Genomic DNA, 16,307 nt, shown 5'->3' with positions numbered 1-16,307 from the left:
TAGTGGCTGTTCTGTGCTGTCAGTGTATTTGTGGAACAGCAAGGAACCAATGCCACAAACCAATTAGTGGCTGTTCTGTGCTGTCAGTGTATTTGTGGAACAGCAAGGAACCAATGCCACAAACCTATGCATAAGTGATAAGTTTGAAATGCATGCCAGGATGGAACGGTGTTAAACAAGACCCAATCTAAGGCACTTTTTAAGTTGCATAAAATCTTTCTTGCATGCCTTTGACCAAACAAATTTAACACATTTTTATGCAATTGATTGAGTGGATGGGAACTGTGCCTCGCATCAGGAATCAACTTGGCATAATAATTTGCTTTGCTGAGGAACAACTGTAGTTCTCCAAGGTTCTTAGCAACCAGTAAGTTAGTGGTTGTGTCCACATGATCCTATGTGGGTTTGAGCCCATCTTTAGTTAATATATATCCCAGGTATCTGAAAATCGGCTCAAAGAAAATTCTTTTGTTGAAACGACAATGCAGACCATGAGCTTGGAGGCACTTGAAAATCATCTGTTGATTGTGCAGGTGCTGCACTTGCATATCGTCAGTAACTAATAAGTCATCTAAGTAATTAACACTGTTGGGGATACCTTGGATGACTTCCTCAAGATATCTCTGAAATATTGCTGATGCTTGTACCTCTAAATGGCAGATTGCTGTAATGATACATGTTGCATACTGTATTAATCACTAAATACTATTTCATCTAATTATCTACAGGCAATCCAAAATAGGCTTCAGTCTCTCTCTGTCAAGTGGCGGCACTCCACCATGTGTGTGTCGTTTTAGTTGATTCCATTTAGGTGACTTGCGTGTTGATGATGGTGAAATGAGGATGAGGACAACTTCAATGCCCCATCCCGGAGTGGAGAAAATCCCCAGCCTGGCCATGAATTGAACATGGGACTCTTCAGTTGGCATCCAGCCATGATGACCCACAACTGCCGATGTGGACAGTAGATGTCAGTCGGATTTATTTCTGAAAAATAATGGCCCTCATCCAGTTTAACCAACATTTCCTCCAGCCGAGGAAGTGGATACAAATTGACATTTGCTTGAGTATTAATGGTAGACTTAAAATCACCACAAATGTTAAATGATCCAGATGAGTGTAGCTCACTGGCTAGATGATGCTGGATTTTAACACCACACTTTGCAACCTATCTAATTCAGCTTTAACTTTCTCATGCATGGTGAAAGGCACTGGTTGAGCTCGACAAATCTTAAGCACTGCTGATTGCGTTAAGGATGTGTGGGGCCTGGACCCCTGTTGTACAACCTAATGTTGGTTCAGACAGCTGCTTAGATTGCTTGCACAACATATTGAGTTCTTTGAGTGGAATCACAGTTGAAACGAGATTTACTTGGTACAGAATTTGAAAACCAAACAGTGCAGATTTATCTAAACTAAAAATATTAGTTGTCATCCAAGTGGTGACTACCAGCAAGGATAGTGCTGAGTTACATTCTTATACTTAGCCTGGATTATGGTGTGCCCTCACAATGGATCAACTGGCCATTGTGCATCATCACTTTTTACTGAGAAGACTGCAGCTGCAAGGAACCAAAGCTCCGGCATGTGTTCACACTAACCAGACACACTGCCACGTTTGTGTCTAACTGGAAATCCACCATTGTGCCATTAATGTCCAGGTGCAATGTGAGAGGCTACATCTTGTGTACTGCTGTTAGGGGCACGGGTGCAAGATAGCATGTAGTGTGCTGACGGCTGATGTACTTACTGCACACAGGCCAAAGCAGACACTTGCAAGATGCTTTGGTTTGTGACATGCAAAACATCGTGTCACAGAAATGGCAGTTACATCATTGATGGTGTGGGCTGCAATTTGGACATGCTTTGATGACACCAACTTTTTGGGTGTCCTTTGACAGTGATGGGAAGGAAAATGTTGCATTAGCCCCCACTCACTTTGGGACACACTGATGGTGAATAAAGTGCTTCCATTGGTGCTCATCTACCGAAGATGGGTGCAGGGGATCCACTAACTACTGAATCTCGTGTCAGCACACTCCAGTATGAATGGGTGTTTGGTAAATCAGATGATGGCATTGCTTGGAAGTCACCAGTTGATTGTAGAGCACAACGGTGACTAACACTACTGACAATGTAAGCTTTGGCAATTTTTAACATGTCACTCAAGGTGGAATCAGATGCCTCTAAAGTCTTAGATTAAGGTATTTGCATACAAAGTATCACACTGTTACAGGAAAAATCAGACTTGCGTGCCAAGCCTGGTAAGTCATCAGCCAATGTTGAGTTAACACATTAATTATACTTGAACCTAGTTACAATGAAGTGAATTTAGTGACTGTAGTAATCACTCAGCAAACCACAAACATAAGAAAAAGTCAAACTACTAGAATCTGAGAGAGGGCATAATTTTTGCACCACTTCATACAGTTTACTACTAGAAGATGGTAATAGCACACACAGATGTCCAGGGTCAGTTATTTGACTTGCCTTGCAGAGAAGCAGCTCATCAAAACAAGCAAGTGTCATAGGTGGAGGCAAGCAAACTGCTGCCACCCACTGTTGTTGGTTTTGCAGCAGCTGTAACAGTAGTATTGCTGGTGGAATTCCTAATGTTTTCCTCGCTGTTTCTGTAGTTGATGTTGCCGCTGGAAATCCCAGTGTTTTTCCTGCTGTTGCAACTCCTGCTGCCACAGGTTTAGAAATTCAGGATTCATACTTCACTGGAATAGTTGCATTGTGAGAAAACTATCATTGCCACTTTTCTTTCCTACTCTGCATAAGTAGAACACAGTTCATGATAACTTGCTTTTCTGCTAACGTAGAGACTGGCAGAACAAAACAGGTGGCTCCGGGAGTAAAGGACAGTGGAGGTAACAAAGTGAACAGACATTCAAAACAATTCCAGAGCATAGCAACATTGTCTTAAGTGTATACGATAGTCCAGGGAGCACTCCAAATCACAAATGTAAATCGGGCAAGATCAAAACTCTGTTATTCAATGGGACATAACTAAAGGCTTCAGAGACTAGTGAGAGACTGCCTAGCAGTAGGTGGCCTGTGGTATTTAGTGTTAAAACACTTGTCAGAGGGTAGCACCACATTGTTTGCTTGCCGTTGCTGCTGCAGATCAGGGAGGTGCTAGCAAGGTTATCATCTGTAGTCCATGTATGTCTGACACATTTTCCATAGCAATACTTAGACTAGACAGGGAGTTGGGATCAATATTGGATTTTAAAGGAACTGCAGGTGAAATGTAACCGTCAACATCCCCACAATTTGAAGAAATTTGTGGATTTGAGATGATTATCAGAGTACAGGCAGTGTTTTATATGGTGTTAGTGTCATGTCTTCTTAAGGTGACAGTTTTTTTCCTCTGGTGTGCTTAATTCACTTAAGTGTTTCTGGACTGCATTGAATAGGCTCTGTGAATGCAGAGATAGGTGCAGCAAGTCTGAATTAACTTTTTCCCCTACCGTAACAAACCAGATTGAAGCTACTATGTGTGCATATCTCCAAGCTCTAGTCACAATGCCCAGACTGTACAGTTTACTAAAGTACACACAGTCTGAAATATGTTCCATTTTGCTCTGTAGCTTTGAGAGATACAGAACATTACTAAAGTTAGAGGTTAAACATACTAAAAATGAATTTTTTACACAATGTGGGTGTCCACATTTTACCACATCTTTGATAAACATGCTGTTCAGTCGTCTTATCTATTCTGCCAAAAAGGTAATGCCACCATTAGTTTCCTCTACTTTCCACAGATCATGTAGAAGCATAAAATTTTTAATGTTTACCTTTTCAGTATCCTTGGACACTGGAACCGAAGGATCAAGATAGAGGCAGAAGGTCCACTGAAGGAATAAGGTTCAGGGAACCCAACCCGTATATAGGTTGGCAATCAGATGATGATATGAGGAAGACAACACCTGGCACTATAGAAATAATGAAGACAACTGGGCTTGACAAGTCAGTGCCTGTACAAAATGCACCAACAAGTGGTAAGTTATTTAGTGGCAGATCATACATTAACACTTAAAATATCTGCACATGTCGTGCAGATATTACCATAATTTGCATGTAATTTACCAGTGATGGTGGTGATTCACTTCATTGCAAGGGTTTCCTCTTTACCCTAACTCATGATCCCAAACATATTTGTCATGAGTCACAGTAACATCTTCCCACTAGTCATTGTGCTTCTGCCAGATTATTGTGCTTTAAATCTAGTAACATATGCATTTTGTTTACATAGACACTGTCCTTAAGTAAAATTAGACACTGTCCTTAAGTAAAATCCGCAGAAGAGAATGTGCCTAATAAGGTTAGGGGACATTGGGAGCTCGTGTATGTGGTCAGGTAAGAAGTGTTCTATAAATCCAGTGACTGTTTGGGTCTGTGACACATTTTATTTATGTGACAATATTAAGTTATTTTTATGGTCCAGTGATGCATAAATCAAGAAGTAGCACATGGCACACATGTTGTTTTTGTGTATTAAGTGATGGTCTTTGTTCACATATCCAGAAAGAAGTAACGAGACTTCACTGAACCATTTACGTTAATGAATCCAGACAGCGATAATAAAAGATATTTTAGCTATGTAGATGACATCATTTTTGCCCAAGGTGAAGTACAGTGCTCAACATTAAAATTGCAGCACCATGAAGGCTGTGTGTGACAGATGTCAAATTGGTATGAAGTGCACTTCATACTTGCATATGCAAATTATCACCAGTTTAGCCAACTGCACAATATAGGTAGAAGAGTAACACTATCTGTATTCTGTATATAAGAAAAGATTACTCGTGTGGTCTCTGTTTCATAAATCACAGTTGAATGTTGGCTGTTTGTGAGTAGATAGTGTTATACCTCACATTGGATGGAGCAGTTTCTAACAGCACATTTCATCATTTGAAAGCGTAGTTCAGAGTGAGTCAAAAAGACTTCACAACTTCGGAATGATACAGAAATTTATTGAAGAAACTTACAGAATTGGTAGATGAGTCATTTTGTTACAAACAACTTCAATTTTTATTCACATAGTGCTCACTATCCCATCTCATTCCACCAGCAGAAGTGTCAGCGTAGTGCACAGTTAAAATGGCTACTTACACTGGTGCGGAGTGTGCACGCTGCATGTTTTGGTTTCATGAAACAAACTCTGGAACAACTGTTCGACATAAATTTCACACCAAATGTGCTAAAGAACTTTCAAGCAGGCTTACAATTTACTTTTGACACAAGAACTTTGTTGAGAGGAGTTATTCGCTGTGAAATGATAAACCACCAGGTCACCTGCATGTTGGAGATTGTTGAACAGTCTAGGAAGAGCTTTGCCCACAGTCCACAAAAATCAGCTGTACGTGTCCAGTGTTGATCCAGTGACATTGTCAATTATAATTGCAATGGGCACAGGACCATTGGGATTCAACCGTCAATCAATGGAAACGTATCGGCTCTTCATGTGAATCACATTTTTGCTACACTAGGTTGATGGTTGTCTCCACAAAATCCATCATTGAGGTGAATGGTAGCTCGAAACATGGTGAATGGTAGCTCGAACCATGCAGTGCACTGCAGACGCAGGCTGTTGGGAGCGGTATTAAGCTGTGGGAGATATTCTCCTCTGCTTGCATAGGACCTGTGGTAGCAATCGAAGACATGCTGACAGCTGCGAACCACCTGCATCCCTCGTATTTGATGTCTTTCCCGATGACAATGTCATCTTTCATCAGTATCATTGTCCAGGTCTCAGAGCCAAAACCATGGTACAATGGTTTGAGAAGCATGTTAGTGAACTCACATTGATGTCCCAGTGGCCAAATTCACAATTCAAATCCTATGGAATCCATCTGAGTCACTATCGGGTGCCATCACCACATACGCAATTCAGCAGCCTCGTTATTTATCCAAATTACATAACCTGTGCATAGATGTCTAATGCCACATAGCTCCATGAACCTACCAAGAAGCTGTCGGATCTCTGATATGCAGAATCAGTGATGTATTTCATTCCAAAAATGGACAAACAAGCTATGAAGCAGGTGGTCACAATGTTTTGGCTCATTCAGTGGATTACACTTCATTGTGACCAACCCACTTAGCAACAGCATAGGCATCCTCTTCTTACTGGGCTACCTTTCAAATTCATAAAAGGCTCCATGTGACTGGGTGGTGCTTCCATCTTCTGTCCCCATATACAATACTGCCCCCCCCCCCCACACACACACACACACACACACACACACACACACACACATATTGATTCGGATCATTATCAGATGTTTCAACATCTCAATGTTACTTAAAGACTCCATCTACTCATCGTCTACAATCATATTTGGCTACAAGGTGGTTTCCCTTCTCAGTGGTGAGGCAGTATCATCATCCCAGTCCCTAAGCCAGGCAAAAGCTGAATGTCCATTGACAGGTACTGATGGATTAGCGCCACCGGTGTGCTAAGGAAACTGCTTGAAGTCATGGAGGTGCACAAATTACAGTGGGCTATCAAATCACAGGTCTTTTTATCACTCTGTCATTGTGGTTTATGGGAGGGACAAACCACAGCTGACCATCTGGTTAAGTTGGAAACAGCAGTCCAACAGGCTTTTCGTAAATGCCAGCTCCTCATTGCAGCCTTTCTTGACTAACATAAAGCATACAAAACTGCTTCATGATGTCACATTTTATTTACGCTCCTTCACTGGGGCTTCCTTGGCACCCTGCCAACTTTTATTCATCGGTTTTTATCTCGTTGGTTGTTTCACGTTAGATTTGGTACATTGCTCAGTGGCCCACGGGTCCAAGAGAACTGTCTCCCACAGGGCTCTGTGTCAAGTGTTACGCTTTCCTTCACCACTATCGATGAAGTAGTTACCTCCAGCAGACCACTGATCAACCCCATGCTATAAGTCAATGACTTCTGCATTTGGTATAGCTCTCAATCAGTAGCCTTGGCTGCCAGCTCCAAGGTGCCATCCAAAGAGTCTCCACTTGGATCCTTGGCCTTGGCTTGCAGTTCTATCCTATGAAAATGCGAGTCATGCATTTCTGTCGTCATACCACAGCCTGTCCTGTCCCAGAACTTGGATGTCCAGTGGTTGGACATTGTTGTCCCAATTTTTGGGACTTTGGTTTCATAAAAAGCTGCCATGGTTGCCCCATAATTGTCACCTAAAGACTAGTGGCAAGTCTCTGTGTCCTTGACCACATCGCTTGGGGTAGTGACTGCACTGTTCCTCTCCATATTTACAGAGTCCTGCTCTCATCGTGATTGGAGGTTTATGGCTCAAGAGAACCTTCAGCTTTTTTTCTAAAGAAGGGATCTGACCTGCTCAGTTCCCATAGTACCAACCCTTGCTCACTAATGTAATCACTATCCAACAATTTCCTAATCACCCAACTTATCAGATTCTTTTTGCATACAATGGGCATTGACCTCCTGATACCCTCCTTGCCACCTCAGTTGGGGTTACCAATTGGAATGCACCTTCAGGTACTCTGACAGGCCTCCATCTATGACAGGCCTCCATTTAAGCACCTCAGCATGTTCTCCCCAAATTTTCCTGCATCCCCCAATATTCTTGTTTAGTACCCAAACCACAAATTAGGTCCTTGAAGTAGACTGGTCTTTGACGTGTCAGTGTCTTTTCATCTCTTAGCTACCATCATTTACACTGACTGCTCTAAAATTGTGGGTGTGATGGGATATGCTTTTGTTGTCATACTGCCTGCTCAGTTCTGTTTCTCTGGTGTCCCAGGTCTTGTGGATATCTCAGGTAATGAACAGGCCAACTGTTTGTCTAGAAAATGATTACTCACCCAAAGTTCACTTTGTCAGTCCCAGGTACAGATTTGTGGGTGCAAATAAGTCCTCTTCTCATGCAAAACAATATCTGATGGGCTGTTGCTCTATCTAGGAGGAGGTGCTGAAAAATAATGCCTCTGAATTTTTTATTCTGTTCTCGATATTAGTTGAGTTTCTACACGTCATGCATATTACTTTGTTGACTTTCCCACTTCGCTGAACCAAGTTGCAACCCTCTGCGATTGTTGGGATTCATTTTGTGACATGTAATATGGCAATGTGTAATGTAACAGTCGGTGCATGAGAAAAAGCACGCTGCAGTCAGGTTTCTGAAAGCACAAATTTGAAGAGTTCATCCACACATGGAGCGTCCTCTTCATCAGTATGAGAATGCCAGCCCACACACAAATGCTGCAACATCTGCAACAATCCACTGTCATGGGTTCACCATCACCAAACATCCTCCATACAGCCCCGACTTGGTCCTATCCGATTTGCATATGTTTCCAACCCTCTTGCTGGTTTGGGGGTAAGAATAGGCCCGCAGTATTCCTGCCTGTCATAAGAGGCGACTAAAGGGAGTCTCAAATGTTTTGGCCTTATGTGATGGTCCCCTGTTGGGTTTGACCTCCATATCTCAAAATTTTTCCGAAGAGCGAGCCGATTGGGGAGGGGCGCCTTACTTGGCGCATTGTGTCCATCTTGCATTGAGATCTTTCGCCAACTTATTCATTGTTGCACTGCAGTCCTGCCTGCTCTCCATCTCTTGGGCATGGATACGTTCCTGCGTGCAGTTTCTGCCATGCAATGTGTAGTGCCACTTTCTGCACTGACGGCGACCATGGACTATATGTCACCTAAAATCCAGCATGGTAGCCAGTCTGTTGTGCTGGGGCCGCCATGTACCCTGTTGGTTGTAGCCCGCTGACAACACAGGGATCGCTCTGCTGATGCCTGCGCCGTTTACTCCCCATGTATGCCAAGGAGTAGATGCCCATCTCCCTGGGGCATCAGGACTCCCAGCAATGGCCATCCTGCCAGATTGCCCTTGCTGTGGCTGGGTGGTGCCCATGGGGAGGGCCCTTGGTATCTCGTCTGTACCAGAGCTGATGGGGAATCCTTTGTATCCGTGAGCCTCAGTTCTTCGTAAAGCATTTAGAGGACAAGTTTGGGGAGGTGGAGGGCTTGTCCAAAATGTGGTCCGGTTCAGTCTTGATAAAAACAGCATCCCCTGCACAGTCACGGGCCTTGCTCACTTGTAAGAAGCTGGGGGATGTTTCAGTTACTATCACACCCAATAAAAGCTTAAATATTGTCCAGGGCATTATTTTCCACAGGGATCTCCTTTTACAGTCCGATGACGAGCTGCGCGCCAACTTAGAACGATGAGGTATCCATTTCGTCCGGCGTGTCCACCAGGCTCCGAGGGATCATCAAGTTGCCACCGGTGCCTTCATCTTGGCCTTTGAGGGTGGTGCATTACCTGAGAAGGTCAAGGTGATGGTCTACCGTTGTGATGTAAAGCCATATATCCCTCCCACCCCCCCACCCCGATGTGGTGCTTCAAGTGTTGGAAGTTCAGCCATATGTCTTCATGCTGTGCTTCCAGCCTCGTATGTCGCGATTGTGGTCGACCATCCCATCCTGATATGCCATGTGCCCCACCTCCCATCTGTGTCAACTGTGGAGAGCACCATCCCCCTTGCTCGCCGGACTGTCTGATTCTGCTGATTCTGCAGAAGGAAAGGAAAATAATGGAAATTGAAGACCCTGGACCGACTGACCTACACGGAGGCTAAACGGAAATTTGACCGGCTTCATCCCGGGCGCATGATGTCTTCTTATGCTGCCACTGTCACTCCTGCTACAGTTACATCAGCTGCAACACATGCAGTCAGCTCTCAGAGTCGAAGGACCACACCTGCCCCCTTGATGGTGGGGGGCACTTCACTCCCTGTTGCTCCTGCTCCATCTACTTCAGGAGCAACCCCCCCCCCCCCCAACCATCGGGGACATCAGTTCCCCCTTCCCAGCCGGAGAAGCGTAAGACTTCTTCGACTCCTCTCTCCAGGAAGGGGTCCCTTGGGGACCTCCCTTCGCACGTTCCAACCAGCGGAAACGCGGACACCCGCAAGTGGCTGAAACAACCACTGGTCGCTGGTTGTAGGGCATCACAGTCGTCGTCTGTCCCTGACAGTGACCCAGTGAAGCCCTCCCAGCCTGAACCCCCCCAAGGCACAACGTGCGAAGCAACAAAAAAAGAAAATGGTTCCCAAGAATCCCGACATTGCGGTGGCAGTCATCCCACTGCTTCCTACAAGCTCTGCGTCTGAAGATGAGGTGGAGATTCTGGCGTCCGCTGAGGACCTGGATCTCGCCAGTCCCTCAGACGCAATAGATAGCACTTCCACAGGTGCTCAATCAGAGGTAGCAGGTGACCCAGTGGCGTAATTTGCCTCCCCAGTCCCTTCATGCCTTTTTCAGCCGTGGACAATATCATCCTCCATTGGCACTGCAGCGGCTTCTTCCACCATCTAGCTGAGCTCCGACAACTTATCAGCCTTCACCCTTTCTTCTGCATTGCTCTTCAGGAAACTTGGTTTCCAGCGATGTGAACCCCTGCCCTCCGTGGCTATCGGGGTTATTAGAGGAACCGGGCAGCTTATGAAAGGGTGTCTGGTGGCGTCTGCATCTATGTCCTTCACTCTCTTCACAGCGAGTCTGTCCCTCTACAAACACCTTTAGAGGCTGTCGCTGTTTGGTTGTGGACACCACAGGCTGTTACTGTCTGCAGTCTGTATCTTCCACCGGATGGTGATGTCCCACAGCATGTCCTGGCTGTGCTGATAGCCCAATTGCCGCCACCTTTCTTGTTACTGGGCGACTTCAATGCCCATAACCCTCTGTGGGGTGGGTCGGTGGCAACAGGCCGAGGCGCCACCATTGAGAATGTATTGGCACAGCTCGACCTCTCCCTTTTAAACAATGGTGCCTTCACACATTTCAGTGTGGCACATGGCACATACTCCGCAATCGACCTTTCGATCTGCAGCCCTAGCCTCTTACCGTCTGTCCAATGGAGTGTGCATGACGACCTGTGTGGCAGTGACCACTTTCCAATCTTTCTGTCACTGCCACAACATCACTCTTCTGGGCGGCCTAGCAGATGGGCTATGAATAAGGCTGACTGGGACTTGTTCTCCTCCATTGCCACTATTGAGCCTCTCTCTAATGACGCCATCGATGCGGTGGTTCATTCGGTCACCACCGGCATCGTTACTGCCGCAGAATCTGCCATTCCCCGTTCTTCTGGGTCCCCTCAGCGGAGGACTGTGCCTTGGTGGTCGCCTGCGGGTGCTCCAGCGTCACAAGCGGCATCCATCTTTAGAAACCCTCATCGCCTTTAAACGGCTCCGTGCGCGGGCCCGCCGCATCATTCGCCAACACAAGCAGGAGAGCAGGGAGCGGTATGTGTCCACCATTGGCCTCCATGTCTCTCCATCGCAGGTCTGGGCCAAGATTCGACGCCTCTATGGCTATCGGACCCCTGTCAGCGTCCCTGCGCTCCCGCTGAATGGAGCAGTTTGTACTGACTCCAACGTAATTGCCAACTGCTTGGCAGAGCATTTTGCTCTGAGTTCCGCTTCTGCAAATTACCCACTGGCCTTCCGCTCCATTAAAGAGCAGATGGAATGTCGGAACCTTTCATTTCGCACCCACCGTCCTGAATCTTACAATGTTCCATTCAGTGAGTGGGAATTTCACAATGCCCTAGCCGCTTGCCCCGATACCGCTCCTGGGCCAGATAGCATCCACTGTCAGATGCTGAAACACCTTTCAGTGGACTGCCAGCGACGCCTCCTCTGTCTTTACAAACATCTCTGCGTTGAGGGTGAGTTTCGGTCGCAATGGCAGGAAATCATTGTCATCCCCGTTTTAAAACCTGGCAAGAGCCCTTTGGAGGTGGACAGCTACCACCCCATTAGCCTCACCAACATTCTTTGCAAGTTGCTCGAACGGATGGTGAGCCGGCGATTGAGTTGGGTACTTGAGTCTCGGGGCCTCCTGGCTCCGTCTCAGAGTGGGTTCCGTAAAGGCCGCTCTGCCGCCGAAAATCTGGTGAACCTGGAGTCCGCCATCTGTACGGCCTTTGCTGCTGTCAGCATCTCATCACTGCCTTTTTTGACATGCGGAAGGCGTACGATACGGCATGGCGCCATCACATCCTCTCTACACTTCATGATTGGGGTCCGCTGCCGATTTTCATACACAATTTTCTGTCGCATCGTACCTTCCGCGTGCAAGTTGCGGCCTCCCACAGTTCCTCCCAAGTTCAGGAGAACGGGGTACCACAGGGATCACTCTTAAGTGTCTGCCTGTTTTTACTTGCAATTAACAGGCTCGCTGCGGCTGTGGGAACGTCTGTCTCCGCTTCGCTGTATGCTGACGACTTCTGCCTCTACTATAGCTCCATTGCCATTGCCGCTGCTGAACGTCAGCTGCAGGGCGCTATCCGCAAAGTGCAGTCTTGGGCTGTAGCGCATGGCTTCCAGTTTTCGGCTGCCAAGACCTGCATTATGCATTTCTGCCGGTGATGCACTGTTCACCCGGAGCCGCGGCTTTATCTTGACAGCGAACTTCTTGCTGTGGTGGAGTCACATAGGTTTTTGGATGTGGTTTTTGATGCCCGGTTGCCTCATATTCGGCAGCTTAAACAGATGTGTTGGCGGCATCTCAGTGTTCTGCGATGCTTGAGCCACACCAGCTGGGGCGCCGACCGATCTACCCTCTTACGGCTCTACCAGGCGTTAATCCAGTCCCGTCTGGATTATGGGAGCCTGGCTTATGGTTCAGCATCCCCATCTGCATTGCGGGTGCTGGACCCAATCCTTCACAGCGGGATACTCCTTGCCACTGGTGCTTTCCGGACCAGCCCTGTGGACAGCATACTTGTGGAGGCGGGTGTCCCTCCACTGCGGTTACTGCGCCAACGTTTGCTGGCCGCTTATGCTACGCATGTTTGTAGCTTGCCCAGGCATCCTAACTATCGTCTTCTATTCCCACAGTCGCTCGTCCATCTCCCAGTACGTCGGCCCCGGTCGGGTTGTACAATCGCGGTCCGCGTCAGAGAGCTTCTCTCCGGGGTTGGGGTTTTCCCTCTTCCACCTCCTTTCCGGGCCCCTCTGCATACACCCCCGTGGTGTGTGCCCCGCCCTTGCCTTCGGCTCGAATTGGCACAGGGCCGAAGGACTCAGTCCCTCCGGAGGCCTTCTGCCGCCGCTTTTATTCCATCCTAGCCATGTATCAGGGCTCTGGCGTTTTTTACACTGACGGTTCGATGGTTGCTGGTCATGTCGGTTACGCTCTAACTCTAGGGGACCATTACGAACTACAATCCTTGCCGGCTGGCTGCAGCGTTTTCACTGCTAAGCTGGTTGCCATCTTCCGTGCCCTAGAGTATATCCGCTCCTGCTCAGGTGAGTCCTTCATTATCTGTAGTAACTCCCTGAGCAGTTTACGAGCTATCGACCAGTGTTTCCCTTGTTCTCATCTGGTGATGGCTATCCAGGAGTCCCTGCATACTCTTGCGCGTTGCGGCCACTCTGTGGTCTTTGTGTGGACCCCTGGTCATGTCGCATCCTAGGCAATGAACATGTTGACCACCTGGCCAAACAGGCCACCAGTGAACCAACCCTGGACATTGGCCTCCTGGAGCCTGATTTGCAAGCAATCTTACGCCGCAAAGTTTTCACGCTATGGGACACTGAATGGCTGAATGGCGCGATCTGACCACCCCTAACAAACTCCATGCTGTCAAGGAGACGACAACTGTGTGGTGGTCATCCCTCCTTTGCCGGCTCCGCATTGGCCACACCCACTTGACACACAGCTCTATACTGCGGCATGAGGACCCGCCTCTATGTCGATGCAGATCGGCTTTGACGGTGGTCCACATTCTGTTGGACTGTCCACTTTTAAGTGTGCTCAGGCAGACGTTTGCGCTGCCTGATACACTCCCTGCCCTTTTAACTGATGATACTGTTATGGCGGGCATAGTTTTGCATTTTATTCAGGCAGAGGGCTTTTATCGCTTAATGTAAGTGTTGGTCTTTTTTAAGTTTCTCTTGTCCTGTGTCATCTGTCTTTTTTCCATTGTCCGTTTTTATTCTTTGGAGTGTTTTTAAGTTTTGGAACAAGGGACCGATGACAGTAGCAGTCTGGTCCCTTTAATCCCCCCCCCCAAACCAACCAACCCATGCTTCCAAAACTTACAGAACGTCTTCGAGGACTTCACTTCGCTAGTGAAACAATGGGCAAGCAGAGATCAGTTTGTGGGTCTGTCAACAAAATCAAGCATTCTACAGTGACAGTATGTAATGGATCTGGGAGTTATGTTTTTTTTTGTTTTTTTTTTTACTGTATTTGCCGATACCAAAATTGTAATTGTTTTCTTATATTTTTTGTCAGAATTTATTATAATTTGCTTAGTATATGTTAATTAACCTATATTTTTGAGAGTGAAAGCATATTGATTACTATTAGAAAATTTGTCGAAGAATAGCAAAGAGACTGATTACAAGTGGAAGCTTGTGTGTTGTGTAAAACATCTTTGACACTGGAGTTGTCTTTGACTATAGTCAGTCGGCAGTTAACTCTTGGTGTGTGTTGGCGGTAGAACAATGTGAAGGTCGCAGACATAAATAATTTTGAATTATGTTAGTGTTTTTTTTTTGTATTAACTATAAGAAGAAACTACATTTGAAGAATTGGTATTTGAAACACCAAAATGAGGGAAACACGTTGAACCACATCAATTCTGCAACCGACAAAGATGCATTGTGGAATCATACTTAGACAACTGAAGCCAAGACTAATATCGCCGTGTAAACATCTAACGGAAAAGGTACTGTCACGAAATATGGCAAATTTAAGTAAATAAAAAATAGTGAGCATATTTTCAACTTGTGTCGTAGCCGGGATACAATATTTCAACTTTGTGTCTCAGCCGGGATAGCATATTTCAAGTATCAACAACCTGTTCTCTCATTGGGAGAAATGTGTTTGTCGGCTGGGAAACTATGTTTAGAAATAAATATGTGGACATTAAGAATAAAGGTGTAGAATGTTAATAACGTTTTTTTTTTTTTTTTTTTTTTAAAGCTTTCTGAGTTTTCTCATTAAAAATACAGAGTCATTACTTTTCAGCACACCCTCATACCAATAAACTCTACACTGTCAAGGAGACTACTGTTGGATGGTGCTCCTCCTTTTATCCCTCCTGGAGGGAATCCACCATCCTATTTTGCCAATACACTGATCAGGTCATGTTAACTTATAGTTTTATTTTATATAACGAACCACCCCCATGTTGTTGCAGTTTCCCTCTGTATCGCTTTGACTGTATCAAATTGAGAGTGGAAGTGGTGGCCCTCATTGTGTGCAAAGCCCCATGATACATTCACCTGGCCCACTCACCTGCTGACCTTATTATTTCTCTCATCTTGTTTTATTATTAAAGGTCCAATTGATGTCCATTACATTTTTAGCCGTTACGACTCTCCTGGCAAGAATGTATTTTGTACTCTGTAACTGTCTTCACCCTTTATCCAGTAGGCAGAGGGTTGGCTGCAGGTGGGTTCTTTCACCACAGAGAAGACCTGGGAGATTCCTCCTCTGCTCTGACCTAGGTATCAATTTGTCCCACATTTTTGCTACTTAAATTATTTCTCAGCTCTGGCATCAATGTTGCTTTCAGTGCCTGGATTTTACCACTCCTACATTCTTTCATAAACTGATCAAATTTCTGGCTGATGACATTGACTCCATATGAACTCCTCTTAACTGTGATACTCATAAACTCACTGTTTATGTCCTTAACCCCCAGCCAGCCAGCCAGCCAATCAGCACAATGGCTTAATATAGGGAAGATGCAGTATTCAAAGCCTCATCCAAACATTTTGATTTTCTGTTTCCTAAATCACCTGAAGCATATATACTGTGATAACTCATGTACTACAAATGTTCCAGGGTGTTATTGGTAAATACAAAGGCAGTTTCAAAGAATTCACAGGTTTCTTCAATTCATTTTTCCATTCTTTGGAAAAGATGATTTATTGAACAGTAAAGATCACGTCAATATTCCTTTGTAATGACAAGGGCATCCAAAGTGGGCCAGAGTAGTTTCTCTGCCATTTATATAAAGACAAACCACCAGAGGTTGTATTTTAAGCCTTTTTATTACTATTTTCGATCTGTCAACAGGAGCAATTAACTTCAGATTTCAGCTTCATATAATGTGCCCTGTGCAACGTAGGATGTATTCCACACTTTCATTCTGCATCTACACTCTGCAAACCACTGTCACCTGCATGTCCAAGGATACATCCCACTATACCGGTTCTTCCCATTACATACATGTATGGAGCATGGGAAAAGTGATTGTTTAAATGCCTCTGTGTGTGCAATAATTATTCTAAACTTATCCTCACAA

The 16,307-nt window shown here is 45.6% G+C and overlaps 1 protein-coding gene across 3 annotated transcripts in view; it reads left to right on the top strand.

The window, feature by feature from the left end:
• The window catches only part of LOC126161412 (mitogen-activated protein kinase kinase kinase 7-like), a 182,457-nt gene that overhangs the window by 87,909 nt on the left and 78,241 nt on the right, over positions 1–16,307 (top strand). For all 3 annotated transcript variants that reach the window (XM_049917201.1, XM_049917200.1, XM_049917199.1), the window contains exon 9: positions 3,812–4,007. In XM_049917201.1, the coding sequence (XP_049773158.1) occupies positions 3,812–4,007 (196 nt within the window). The remainder of the gene's footprint in view (positions 1–3,811; positions 4,008–16,307) is intronic.

Source organism: Schistocerca cancellata, chromosome 2 (assembly GCF_023864275.1).
Source record: "Schistocerca cancellata isolate TAMUIC-IGC-003103 chromosome 2, iqSchCanc2.1, whole genome shotgun sequence".
NCBI lineage: Eukaryota > Metazoa > Arthropoda > Insecta > Orthoptera > Acrididae > Schistocerca > Schistocerca cancellata.
The sequence above is the reverse complement of the archived record's forward strand: the minus strand, read 5'-3'. Positions and strand labels throughout refer to the sequence as shown.